This window comes from Lutra lutra, chromosome 9 (assembly GCF_902655055.1).
Source record: "Lutra lutra chromosome 9, mLutLut1.2, whole genome shotgun sequence".
In the NCBI taxonomy this organism is placed as follows: domain Eukaryota; kingdom Metazoa; phylum Chordata; class Mammalia; order Carnivora; family Mustelidae; genus Lutra; species Lutra lutra.
In genome coordinates, this window is record NC_062286.1 from 143,257,487 (window position 1) to 143,271,172 (window position 13,686).

At 61.9% G+C, this 13,686-nt stretch overlaps 1 protein-coding gene across 3 annotated transcripts; it reads right to left on the minus strand.

The window, feature by feature from the left end:
- Positions 1–893: 893 nt before the first annotated feature.
- On the minus strand, positions 894–11,977 carry YTHDF1 (YTH N6-methyladenosine RNA binding protein F1). Of its 3 annotated transcripts, none has more exons than XM_047745509.1 (5): positions 11,694–11,975; positions 11,503–11,527; positions 10,435–10,514; positions 3,307–4,821; positions 894–1,670 (listed from the first exon to the last, which is right to left on the minus strand). In XM_047745509.1, the coding sequence occupies exons 1-5, from the start codon at positions 11,718–11,720 to the stop codon at positions 1,644–1,646; spliced, it is 1,674 nt and encodes a 557-aa protein (XP_047601465.1). In that variant the 5' UTR covers positions 11,721–11,975; the 3' UTR covers positions 894–1,643. The 3 variants fall into 3 exon arrangements, with proteins under 3 accessions (XP_047601465.1, XP_047601462.1, XP_047601464.1); XM_047745506.1 differs by lacking the exon at positions 894–1,670 and adding an exon at positions 2,943–3,194 and having other exon boundaries at positions 3,268–4,821; positions 11,694–11,977; XM_047745508.1 differs by lacking the exons at positions 894–1,670; positions 11,503–11,527 and adding an exon at positions 2,943–3,194 and having other exon boundaries at positions 3,268–4,821; positions 11,694–11,977.
- Between the last annotated feature and the right edge of the window lie 1,709 nt (positions 11,978–13,686).

The following is a 13,686-nucleotide window of genomic DNA, read 5'->3' on the forward strand; positions in this document are numbered from 1 at the left end:
AAACTTCCCGATGCGTGTGCTGACTCGGGAGAGCGCGCTGGGGTCTGCGGCTGGCGAGCGGGTGGAGGAAGGAGGTCGGCGCTGGCATCCAGCGGACGGAGGACGCTCACAGACCTCCTGCAACTCGGCTTGTGCCTGGAAAGGCTCGCAGTGCGCCAGGGGACTACAGACTCTGAGTGAGAACTGGACCTTCAAGAGGTTCCCGGATGGCTTGGCCCACGGGGCAGGGCACGTAACAAGTAATCTCAGGGTCCTGAGTTCAAGCCCCGTGTTGGGCTGGAGAACACCGAAAAAAAAAAAAAATGAAAGAAAGGAAAAGAAAAAAGAAACAGAGAAGAACGTTCCTCTGAACTCCTCCACAGAGCACAGCACAGGGTGAGTGACGTCAGGATGGCGTGCGCTTTCCGGAGACGGCGGGCTCCCTGCCACAGACGAGAGAACCGGTGTCGCCCACGCGGCCGAGCAAGACCTCGCCCCACTGGGTAAGGGTGAAGAACGACAGGACAGCAGACTTGCTAGATAGGTATTGTTTATTAAGGCTTGTATTCTCCGGAGCAAAGTTATCCGACGTCGTCCGTGACTCCGTGCGGCCGGCGACAGCTCGGAGTGCCGGGTTCTCGATACAAGTCTAAACAATACGGCTTACGCTTTGACTGAGAGGGTCTTTTGGAGTAAATAGGTTCCAGCAGGGATCTGCTCTCGAAGAGTCGGATCCCCTACGGCGGGCGGGCGCAGACTGTGCCAGAACGACGGGCGTGAGCACCGTTTTCGTGCTCCGAGTCAGACTCCACGTGGCAGCGAGCTCCTCGAGGTCCCTCATTACACAACACAGGGCAGCAAATTCGATTTCTCAAAGGATTTTTTGTTTGCTTTTTTTAAACCCCTTCAACAGGAAAACGAAACCCACCACAGCACCGGCTATCCCAGCAGATCCTACGTGTGAAGCTCGGCCTCGTGGGCAAACTCAGGAGGTCACCGGGATCCGCAGGTGCAGAGCAGGGGGCTGGGGTGGCCGCAGACGGCTGAGCCCGACCCTCCGCCAGCCGCGCCCCCGCATCTGCCCCGCCGGGGCGAGGAGCCACGAGGGGCCTGACACTCGGCGCCAACACAGCATGCTCACCGAATCTGAGAAACTCAAACCTATCTTTCTAAGTAGAAAAATCCAGGGGCAGACTAGCATTCAGACAGACACTGGTAACAAAAATGGCAAACCGGCCGAAGGACGTTGACGGCAGCGTTCTGAAGTGTTTGAACAGAACGCGGGAAACAACAAAACAAGCCACGGTTTCTCATGTTTGCCAGAAAGTAAGAAAAGGTGACAAAGACGCTGAATGACGGTGACTCTTCGGAGCAGGAACGTAACTTCTGCCGAACGACAACAGGACCTTTGGGACGTTCTGCCGTGAAGGACGCTTGCGTCACGTCAGGTCTGACCGACAAGCGGAAAACACAGTCCGTTATCGTGCGCTCTGTGATGCTGGAACACAGAGAAACGCGAACGAACGCGGGCCCATCGGGGCAAAAATAAAAGACAAAGGGCGTGAAGATGCGACGAGTCGGGCCCTGCACGAGACGACAGCACCGAGCACGTGTTCCCTTCAACTTTTCCGGTCAAGTGTCGGAACACGGAAGCTGGTCCATCCTTACTGTTTGCTTCGACTCTGTCGTTCCTGCGAAAGAACAAGAGTTTAACCAACTGCGCCAACTGGCCACAGACACTCCCTCAGAAGCGAGGTCCCAGGCTGCCCGGCAGGCTGTGGCCCAGCCCCGGACTGGTGCACCCCGGTGGCACCGGCCAGGCCACAGCAGCAGGGGACTGGGCCTCTGAGCGCCACCCACCCACGGCGTCCACCTGCTTGCGGTAAGGCCCCTCTGGCCAGGCGCCTCCCACCAGGCACAGACCCAGCTCGCCCCACGTCTGCCTGTCCGGAGCCCCATCGACAGGGTCAGAAGCCCCGTCGGCCCCTCCTCACGGCGCCACAAGTAAAACCAGCCTGGGGCGCGGACCCACGGGGCTGAGCAGCAGCGCGGGGCGCAGCTCAAACCTCTCTCGAGCTCACTGGGGACAGCTCGAAGCCGGCAGGCAGGACCCCACAGACCAACTTAAGACTTCCTCTTCCCAAAGCCCCTCGCTAATGCACCTTTAGGACCCTCCGACTTTAAAACACAAACCGGGTCACGGACAGAAATGTACCCCCAACCTCACACAACATCCGGAACCCAGTGAGCTTCGGGAAAAGACCCGAGGTGCCACAGGATCTAAGATAAACCACGGCCACTGCCAGAAACCCACTGAGGGTCTTCAGCGTATTACCAATGACTTCTGCCCTATCCCTGTAAAGTCAGCAGTTCAGTTGCCTTATCTTATACCTAAAGAGTTAAAACAGAGTCTCACTAACCGGAAAAAACGACCAGCACCTCTTTTCCACACCCGGGAAGGAGGGGCCACTCCCGTTCACGTCCTACCAACTATGAGCTGTCACGGCCAGTGCAGCTTCTGAAACCGCAGACGGCACTGGGACTCCCGTCATCTACGCCCCGTCCCGGGGTTTCAGCTAAAACAGGCCGCAAACCCACCTACTCTCAACAGACATTTAATTAAAAAAACGATGTTTTAATACCAGAAAAGCGTAACAAATCCTGGGATGAACGCTCTCAGACAAACCAGCTTTACAAAGTGTGGTACGCTGTCCTCACTTTCCCCATTTCTGAGCCAGATCACGGGCATCTGAGCCCTGTTCTCCTACAGCACACACAGGGCCCTGCAGCCGCCTCTACCAGCCCCCGCTCAGGACACTCCCAGTCACGGGGCGGGAGACAGAGCCGACCTCACCGCCCACCGCCACTGCGAGGCCTGCCCTCTGGGCTCCCGAGGCTCGCTGGCTGCTGGCAAACGCCTGCACTGCAGACCTCCCCAGCCCCAGCCCCTCCTTACCACCTGGGCGCCGAGTTCCAGACTAAGTCACTGGGTTTTCGAGGGAGAAGGAAGCATCAGCCCCTAGAGCAGCGCATCCGGCCCCCTGAGGGCAGGGTCTGCAGCCCCTGCAGCTGGCCCACCCCGTGCCGCAGAACACCACTCCTAAGTGTCCCTGACAGAGGTGTGCACCGTGGTCCCAACCAGTACATCCTCTCAAACCGGGGAAGTCATACAGTGACGCCCACATCCACGTCACCGCTGGTGACCAGGCCTGGGAAGCCCAGGCGATGCACACCCTCCCGAGACCACGCTGCCCCTGCCCCGGGCCACTGGGGAGTGGCGGTCAGGGACCCCGACTTTGAGCCCCGGCCCGGGGAAGCCAGACCCACCTTGCGCACCACTTCCTCCTCCTCCTGGCGCTTCTCGTAGTGCGAAAAGTCGTCAAAGATGGAGGTCGTGTGCTTGTAGGAAGCGATGATTTTCAGCACTTGCTTTGCTTTTTCTAAGGGCACCTCCTGGGTGTCGCGGGAGTTGGTGACCGGCTTGTTGTCATTGTTCTCCAGTCTGATGTGCCGGAGCTGGTTATTGGGCACGTCCTTGACAAAAATCCACTTCACGTCGAACTTGCCCTTCCACTTGTCCTGAGCCCAGACCCCCGCGCTCGCGCCGTAGTCCACGGGCGACTTCATCTCCGCCAACCCGCAGAAGTGCCCGCTGCCGTTGACGCTGAAGAGCAGGTACACGGGGGCCCTGCTGCCCGCGGCACGGAAGGCCCCGTCCAGGCGCCTGTTGCCGTGCTCGGTGCTGCACCAGATGGAGTACTTGATGGAGCGGTGCACGTCGTCCTCCGAGTAGCTCTTGATGATGAACACGCGCCCGCTTTTGAGGTTCCAGTCGAACTCCTTCGGGTTGTAGCTGTGGGCGGCTTTTAGCTGCTCGAGGACAGGGTGGGACTCCGCGGTGGGGGCAGAGCTGGGCTGCACGGTTCCAGCAGCGCCGCCATCCCCGCCAGCCCCTCCGCTCTGCCCAAACGCCGCGCTTCTGTTGCGAGGGGCGACCCAGCGGGTTTGGGGCGGCAGCTGAGGGCTCGGATGCGGTGGCTGGGCCGGCGGGGGAGGCTGGGTGGGAAGAGGCTGCGCAGCCGGCTGGTGCTGGGGAGCGGGCTGGGGGGCGGGCTGGGGGGCGGGAGCCTTGGGCGCGGGCCCCTTGCTGTCCCACGTGCCAATGTCCACGTTGTGCTTCATCGGCGGAGGGGGCAGGGCAGCCCCAATCACAGGTCCGCTTTTCGCTTTCATTTTCGGCTGTGGTTTTGCTGGCTTGCTGGCGATGGCAGCCCACGAGGTCGGCTTCGAAACCGGCATGTTCACATTTGTGCCACCGTTGCCAGAAAGGACACCGGTCATCGCCGCGCTGCTAACAACCGACCCGACAGTCTTGACGGCAGAGGTGGTGACGTCCCCAATCTTCAGGCCCACCATGCCCTGCTCCAGGCTGTTCATTCCGGGGGCCTTGCTGAGGGTGTCGCCGTGAAAGCCCGTCTGCCCGTCCACGATCGTGCCGCCCAGAGAGCTCGGCGGGTAAGTGTAGCTGCTCCCGTATGCGGGGCTCTGCGCCTGCTGGCCCTGCGACCCACTTGTCCCCCAGGCTGAGAAAGCAGGATTTTCAGGGAAAAAATTAAACCTGTGCTGATAGATGTTGTTCCCCAGGCCCCCAGGCTGCCCAAAAACAGCATCGTGCATGAAATGATGGTCTCCGTTACTGAGCTGTCCGTAGGTGGTGAGGTACGGGATGGGAGGGTCCCCTCCAGTAGACCAGGGCGCCTCACTGAGCGAGTAAGGGAACCCGATGGACGGTGGGTAAAAGCTGGACAGGTAAGGGTCCGCCATGGACGGGTAACTGTTGCTCTGAGGAAACAAGCACAGGAAACGTTAGACCGCTCTCGAGATGCGCCCCGGCGGGGACTGCCTGCGTGGGTGCCGCGGACTCTGGAGCACCGTCACTGCCGACAGGGAGGCCCAGAGCACCGACCAAGAACAAAGCCAGGACAGAGAGGCCTGGTGGCCACCTGCAACGTTCTGGGTCCAGGCGACGTGACCAGGCTCAGCCACCCTACCGTGGGCGGTCTGCGGCCCACTCAGGAACCGCCTCTCTCCCCTCAAGGAGTGGACGGTTTAAACCTAAAGGAACCCAGAGAGAGGCACAAAGCCATCCGACTGGCAATGATGCGGACCCGCACGCCAGCAGCACAGGCAGCACAGCCGGTGAAAACGGCTTTCAGCGGGCAACGAGAGGTTCGAGCTGCAGGACAAGCTGGGGCGCTCAGGGAGACTTGCCCCACAACCTGGTCTCAAGCCCTCGGACTGCTCAACGCGCCGGAGAGGACCCGCCCCACTTGCAACACCCTTGCCCTCCCGGCCCTGCTGACGGCCCAGCCCCTCTTCTGAGTCCGGAGGGGTCTCACCATGTCACAGCCCACCCCGTCCTGGCCGCGCCGTGGGCTCTCAGAGTGGCTCCGGCAGCTCCTTGGCCAACTCCGGGTCCTGCTGCTCCCTGAGCTGGAGAGCCCCTTGTCTCGGGCTCCAACCAAGCTGGCGTCCTGGACGCAGGAAACACCTGTGCGGCGGCCGAACCACCCCTCGACGCAGCAGGGGCCCCTCTCAGAGTCTCCGGAAGCCGGCCCGAGGCACAGATCGATACCTGGGGTCGGCAGTTCTGACACGGCGCCTCCTTGGGGAGGTTCACTGCTGGTCTGGCCAGAACTGGACCTCCCAGGCCAGGCCACTGTTGGTGACTTAAATGGTTTCCTGGAGAGTGTTCGGGGTAGGCGGGGAAGCGTCCCGCCCAGGGCAGCTGACCTAAGAGTGGAAAGGCTGAAAAGGAAAGTAAGAGTAGGGGCAGCAGCACGCTTCCTAGTCCGGGACACCATCTTCCGACGGGTCCCCGTCCTCTCCCCTTCCTTCCATGCCAAACACCAGAAGGTTCTACACGGAGAGCACTGGCCAGAGACCTCCTCCTCCTACCCCACACCAATCTTCAGGCGAGCAGACCTGCCGGCCCGGCTGGCACAAGGTGTCTGCTGCCACTGCAGGCCCAGGGACCCACCAAGGTGGGAGCTGGGCTCGGGCAGCCAGGGGGTGGGGGCTGGAGGACCAGACAAGCGAGCCCCTCTGCCTCCCTGCAGTGGCAATGTGGAGTGACTCAGCAGACCCCCCAGAGAACCCTATGGAGAACAGGCTGGTCCCCCAGCAGTCACCGCGCAACACGTGACTGAGGTGACCCAGCCTCCTGGCCGCCAGCGAACCTGACGTTCCACTCGCTTGTGAAGGTGACCGGAGATGTGACCCCCTACCGACGGGGCCTCACCCCAGACCCGTCCAGATGCAGCCCAGAACACCTGCTCCCGACAGACGTGCTGCCACCCGGCCGCGGCTCAGCCTGGCTCGCTGACACCAAGCAAGCAACCTCCTCCGCGCGCTGTGCACCGGGGCTGCCAACGAGAAGTCTGGGCACCGGGGCTGCAGGTGCGGCACACACTCCAGGCTTCCCCTCAGCACGCCGGCCACGCCACACATCTCTGTGAGCACAAGGTAAAACCACCTCCGCGACCGATATCCTCACGCACGAGACCTCTCGTCATAGCCTTTGGTAGAATACGCGACCTCAGAAAAGAGAGGCTGACACGTCTTCGGGGCAAAATCAGGCAACAGAAGGAAAGACACTGCCAAGTGCTGGGCGCTTCGGGTGCCTCCTTGAGGCCTCATCCAAAATAATGAACAACACGGGCCCTGCAGACCACGCAGATCTCAGTCAGTGACTGTTAGCCCGAGGTCACTGCCACTAAAAAAACAGAAAAGAAAATCAACTATTCTAAAATTCAAACTTTTTCACACTTAATAATAAGTGAATCACACTGAGGAAAAAAAAAAAGAAATTCGTCTGAATGACCAAAACTGAAGCTTTAGTAAATTACGTAAACAGGGAAGGATCAAAGGGACACGGGCGCAGCGCACGCACGCAGCGGAGGCCCAGCAGGTGCACGTGGCAGAGGCCCTACGGATGCCAGACTGGCTGCGTGTGTCCTGCACAAGAGGACCGTGGCTGCAGGCCCTCGCCTGGTGGCTGTGTGCGTGGAGCACGGTCTGACACGCAGAGGACATCTGCCTCTGCCTCAGCTCAAGGCACATAGTTTTGAGCAAGGAGACAACAAGAAGTACACGAAGATCTCCCTGGGCCCTGCCGGTCGCACTCCGTGACGTCCCCACTGACCGGCTGGCATCCCTGGAGGCCACAGCGCACAAGACCACGCGCTCCTCGCCGGCCCCTCCTGTCACCCAAGCCTACCACAGAGCAAGCCACTGGCACGAACCACGGGGCTCATGGGCTCGTCACGTGACGTGGGCCGCGGACAGGGCGCCGGGGTAGCCTGGCTTTGTGCGAGTGGGTGAAACCCCCGGACCTGCCGGAAACCCTGGACGATCGCGGAGCACGTTTTCAAGACAAGTTTGTCTTTTACAAACCGAACACCTCTCCAGACCAGACAGATGCTCCCGGCAAAGCGCTGAGGAGGCACCAAGTTAACCACGAGATGACTTCCGAGAGCTGGTTCACCCAGGCCCGCGACGAGATGCGGACAGCTCAGGACACCTGACCCCGAAGCACCCCCGCCGGCCAGCACTCAGGAGGTCCGCTCCCAGTGCAGAGCAGGCCCCTGCGCAGGGCGGCCGGCCGGCGCGGCTTCCCAGAAGAGCGCAAGCAGCGACGAGCGGCCAGCACTGAGGCTCAGAACAGCGGAGTTCACACGACGCCCCTACGAAGCGGACACGTCCTCGGACCCTGAGGCACAAGTGCATCACTGAAAAAAACTACGGAAGTTTACCGCTGTTCCTTTCTGTCCCTGTCCCACGCGACCAGACCAACAACCTGCTGACCACGGAGTATAACCTGGGCACAGTCCCAGCTGCCCTTAACTCCCACAGCACCCACACTGCCCGGCCCCTCCCCCAGAATCCCACCCAGAACCCCTCCAGGGCCCTTAACCCAGAGCCCCTCCCCCAGAACCCTACCCGGAGCCCCCTCCTCCACAATCCCACCAGAGCCCTCCCCCCAAAGCCCCCCACCCACAGTGCCCACCCAGAGCCCCTCGGCTCCCCAGTGCGCTCGCTCCCCCTCCCTAAAACTGACTAGTACACGCTCCACGGCACACAAGGGGACCCCGCGCTGCCACATCTATGCAGGAGGGTCCTGGGGGCAATTAGGAAGGAATAAAAGCGCAGCAGAAACAATGTCCCGAGACCTTCCTGTGGGAAAAATCACCCGCCCCAGGGACACTTCTGTTCAGGGCACTGCAAGTTGAATGACCTTAGAGGCCTGCTCTGAAACAGGTCCCTGCCGTCCCATGTCTTACCACCTCAAGCACAGAAACAGGAGGGGCCTCCAACTCGCTACTGCAAACATCCGGGCTCCAGTAAACCACCGAGTACCGGGGGCTGCCGGCTCTACCCACGGCCTTCACGGTGGCGGCCAGGCACGGGTGCAGAAGAGCCCCTCGCAGAGCGGCACCCTTTACCCGCGTGCGGCCGGGCGTGCATCGACACCTTGCTGAAGACGAGCGCAGCGCGGGGGGCCGCTCCGGCCACCCCAGCTACTTCTCCCCCTCGCTCGGTGGCACACGCAGCCCTGATCCAAGCCCCGGCCGAGCAGCGCGCAGGAGCCACCTCGGAGGACTCTCCAGCAGCGGAGTCCCGGACTGGATGCGGCTCGCCTCCCGGCGGCTCGCCTGCAAGGAGGCCATACTGCACGGTGCCCCCGCACCGAAGACAGGAATGACAGACGAGCACAAAAGGAGCCCTTGCCGTGTGCGGGGAGAGACACACCCCACCCCTCAGTGGGGAACCAAGCTCTGCCACAAACAGGTCCCACCACCCGGGAAACCAGGCCTCCCCAATCCGGTTTCTTCTCAGAGCTCAGATCGCAGAGCGCTCCCGTGTTACCTGCGTCCCACACTGCAACAGCGGGGTGTTTCCGGAGAATCCGTGCTCAGCCAAGAACACAGACTTACTCTACAGCGATGTGCCGACTAACCGCGCACCCTAACAGCCGGGACGCACAGCGGCCGTCTTGAGGCGGTTCACGGCAGCGTCTGCCTACGACGGTCTTCGCGCTGGCTTCCCCAGGGTCAACCAGCTGAAGCACGTCCTGACGGGAAATCGTCTGCCCCACTTCCAACGAAGGCTCCTCCCGAACAGCACGAAAGCTCCTGCCTTACACAAGCCTCTCAAGTGCGTCTGGAACAACGCCGCCTTCCTCTGGTTAGAACAGAACACGCCACTGCCACGGTGTTCAAATCACACACAAAAAGTAAGGCACCAAAGTAAAGTAAGTGCACTTAACTGCTTGCCGTGACCCCCAGCAATACGTCCCCGAGGCCAGGGCAGGCCTCCTCTGTAGCACCTGGGCCTGCCCAGAGGAGGGGCGGATTCTTAGGGGAGGTGGGGAGGCTCTATAAGGGTCTCCCAAGTGCCTTTGCTACTGATCTGCTCAGGGCCACAAGGACAGAGACGCAGAAGAGTTGTAAGAAGTCCCAAGACGCTCAGACAAGAGCAGACTAGGAAAAAAGGAGACAAAACAACGTTATTCCTCTGCAAGCAGAGGCAAGGCTTGGTTTTCTTCTAAAGCAAACACGGGATGTTTAAAAGGCGGGAGACATCATGCTTAAACCTCCACTCCAACTAGCCCGGTGGCTTCAACCAGGCAAGCTGGCCCCAGGAGACATGCTGAGGCATTTCTGGTCGTCCCACAGGTGTGTGAGTGTGGGGCAGTCGGCTACTAGTGGCATCCTGTGGCTGAAGGCCAGGAAGGCTGCGAAACATGTGCAACGCACACACCGCGCCCCAAACATGTTTCAGTCCAAAGCATCCGGAGCGCCGCGTGTCTAAGCAATTGGCCGCTGTGACCTACTGGGGCCATCACAGCTACGGGCTGGAGCTTCACGCAGCCCCACGATCCTACGAGCAGTTACCACAACCAGCGCCGCGGAAAAGGTATCTGAGGCACAGGGAAGGCAAGCGCCTAAGGAAGTGTCGCCGAGTCGGTGCTGACGATTCGAACCCAAAGCCAAAGTCGGGCTCCACAGCTTGGCTCTTAGATGCTTTCCTACGCCACAGTTCTAATGCCCAGAGCTGGACTGACTCACCAGAAAGTTCCAGAGAACCACGCACACCCCCACCGCATCGAAAGCAGCGCTCACTGTGCCACCGACACCAAGGCCCACGGGAGTCCACCGGCACACAGCCCCCATGGGACACTGCGTCCTCCAGAGAAGAGCGCAGCCCCACCGCTCTCGGGCCCCACGTTTAGCTCCAGGCTACGGTCCGAGCGAGGCGTCCGCACGCTATTTCTAGTACCTCCTGTTGTGCTTCTCGGATGTCGGCAAAGTCGGAAACGTAACACTAAAGGTGTGTTACAAAACTCAATAAAAACTAAAGCAGAAATACATGTTAGTTAAAAAGAAAACTCACCTGATTTGACTGTCCAGAAAGGTAGGGCTCAAAGTCATTGTCATGGACCGTATCCTTCGGATGCAAAGAACCATTTTGTACTAGAACAAGAAGTTGAAAAATATTATCTCTGAATTTTAAAAAATGACTTTTAAGCATAGAGATCAAAAGTAGTAACGTCTATGCCCATCAATTCCTAGAAATTGCTTCCACTGAAAAGGAGCACGACCGGCATCCCCCGGACGTTTACATAACTAATTACAACGATGATGCAAACGTCAACGATTTTGGTGTTTTTGACAAAGACTCAATCGTAAGTTGATAGAAGGTGACAAGACAGAGGTGCAGACAAAAGTACCGCAAGAACTTGTAACTGGTTCTGCTGAAGACGGTCGGTCTGGGAAGACTACGGAGAGAGGTCGCTGCTTCCAAAGGCCCCCCTGTGCGCAGGACAGAGACCCGCGGAGCCCAGCCAGGACTCCCGGCTCAGGTCACCGGCTCCCCGCGCACCTGCCGCGCTCCAACGCTCAGCCAAACAAGCAAAGCAACGGCAAGCGAAGTACGGGGCCTCTCCCCACCTTAAAACACGAGGCGCCCGCATCGGGTCACACCCGAGGAACACACCCTGGGTAGACGCCGCCGTCCCAGCAGACAGGAAGGGTCACTTACGGGTTCTCGCAGTGCGCTGGGGGCTTATCCGAAGCCACAACGTCACAGCGCGAGCGGACAGAAAGCCAGGCCCGTGGCCGCCGGGTGCCCAGCTGGCCGAGAGCTGACCGGGGCGACCCAGAGCCGCGGCGCGCCTCCGCCCCTCCGCCTCCTTCCCTGCGCCCGCTCCAACCCACCCTCCTGCAGGGGGAGGCACGAGGGGGTCGCCCTAACCACCCGCTCACCGACTCCTCCTTGAAAAGCCCCGTCGACCCTCCCCAAACGCGACGGCCCGATTCGATCTCCCGGAAGCACACGGAGAAAAGTTTCCGGTTCCAGATGCCCTTCCCGGACCTCTCCTCCCCCCACAGGGTCCGCGGCCTCCCGGGCCCGCCCGCCCCGCCGCCGCAGACCGGCCCCGCCCGCGCCGGCCCGCCGTACCTTTATTATCTTGTCCTTTTGTTCTCTGCGGCGCCGCGGGCCGGTGCGGGCGGGACCGGGGGAGAGGGAAACACCGAGTTACTCACGGGCGCCCGTCCGGCGTGCGGCGCGCTCCGGCCCCAACGGGCACGCGCTCCCCCGGCCCCGCGCCCCGGCCCCCGGCCCCCGCGCCCCGGCCCCGGCCCGGCTACCTGGGGGTCCACGCTGGTGGCCGACATGCTTCATGAACAGCCCGGCGCGGCGCGGGGCCCGGGCGCCCGCCGGCTCGGGCCTCCCCGCGAGGCCGGGCCTGTCACCCGCGCTCTCGCGGCCCCGGGCCCGCCGCCTCCTCCCCGGGCGCCCGCCGGGTGGCGGCGGCGGCGACTATCGGGCGCGCGGGCCGCTCGCGGGGCGCGGCGCAGGGCAACGAGCCTGGACGGGACGCACTGACGAGACGCCGACTCCAATGGCGGCGGCGGCGACGGCGGGGACGAGGCTGCGCGACGTCAGCGCGCGCAGGGCAGGCCGGGAGCGCCGACGGGCCGCCGCGCGCCGCGCCTGCGCGCCATGGCCGGGCGGGACGGATCTCGCGCCCCGGTCCTGGTATCGCGCGGCGGGGGCGGGGCGAGCCCGGGGAGTCAAGTGGGCGACGTCCAGCCCCGCCACCCCCGACAGAGCGGGAAGCGTCGGGTGGTCAGCGGCCGGCCTCGTCGGGCGTGCACCTGCCGGGCCCAGCACCTGCAGCCTCAGCCCCTGGCGCCTTGTGCGTATCCCCGAGGTCTGAAGAAGCAGAGCCGGCGAGTAGGACCACGACCACCTACCTAAAGCCGCTCACGGCAGGGTGGACCCGACGGACCACCCTCCGGCCCGGCCCAGACGCCCCGCAGACCTCCCTCAGAGGGGCACCCTGAGTGCAGCTCTGCGGCCGCTGGGGCTGCACCTCCCCGCTTCCTAAGTTTTGTCTGTGTCCTTGCCTTCTGCAACCGCTGTTCCTGGGGAGCCCTGTGCTTGGGCTTCCTCGAGGGTCCTGCTTTTCAGCGCTCTCTTGGGTCTCCAGGGACTCCCCGGTTCATCACCGGTTTGCATGTTAGAGTCTTGACCCCGATTTAAGCACGGGGAGGAAAAGAGGGTTCAGCCCCACACTGGGCCCTAGTCCAGGAGGGACAGGGGCCTTTGGTCTCCGTTTGAAGACGGACAGCCCCTGGAAGGAGTTCAGTTCTATTCCTCACTCACCCCACCCCTCCCAGTGTAGGCCCCCCGCCTGGACCCGGCTCCCAGCTCCAGAGCCCCTGTGGCCACTCCCCACCCTGGCTTCTGGACGGCTCTCTTCTTCCTTCCAGCCCTCCCTCCTGCGCACTCCTGTAACCTTCACAAACCCCAGGCTCTGCTGAAGGAGAGAGGCCTAGAATGCTGGCTCAGGGTAGGGAGCCAGGCAGGTGGGCATCAGAGGATCATCCCCAAAGCAGGGCCAAGGGGGACGCCAGCAGGCAGGTTAGGCCCTAAGCAGGGGAGATGGGGACTGCTAGGGTCATCGTGGGATCCCAAGACAGGCTCAGAAGCTGCACCAGCGCCGGAGAGACAGGATCAGCGGGGTACCAGACAACATCTCTGGTGGCTGCAGGGGAGGTAGAGATGGTGCCGGCAGGTGGGTGGGCCATGGAGGTGACATTGCTCGTCACTGGGTCTCCCTGGGCCCTGCCTGACCTAAGGATGGAAAAGGCAGGCTGCTCACAAGGGCAAGAGGAAGATGCGATTGATGCCCTGCAGATGGCTCGGCGTCCAGCAGGACCTGGTTACGCTTGGGCCATGGGCAGCTCGTGGTAAAGTGAAACATTATCTTGGTTCTTGAAGGCACAGGCGGGAGACGCATGCAGTCCGCCTCCCTAGCCCTCCACCCTGACGGCACATGTGCACGTGGGTCTGTCGGTTTGTTCCCTGCACACAGCTCTGCATCTCACGGAAGCTGTCAGGGACGGCCCACCGCTCCCCTCATCCCTCCCAAGGTCATCCCTGGGCTGTTCAGGCTCAGGCTGCCGTGAGCAGCCCAGCCTGGGTGGACTGGCTGTGTCGGATGCAGCAGGTGGCTCCCAAAAGAGGCTGCGTGGATTCATCCAAGCTGGGGGGCGGGGCCTAAGGGTTGTGGCCGAGTGCCCTAGACCACCTGGCTGGAGGCACCTCTCCCCTGGGGTGGCCATAGCTCACCCA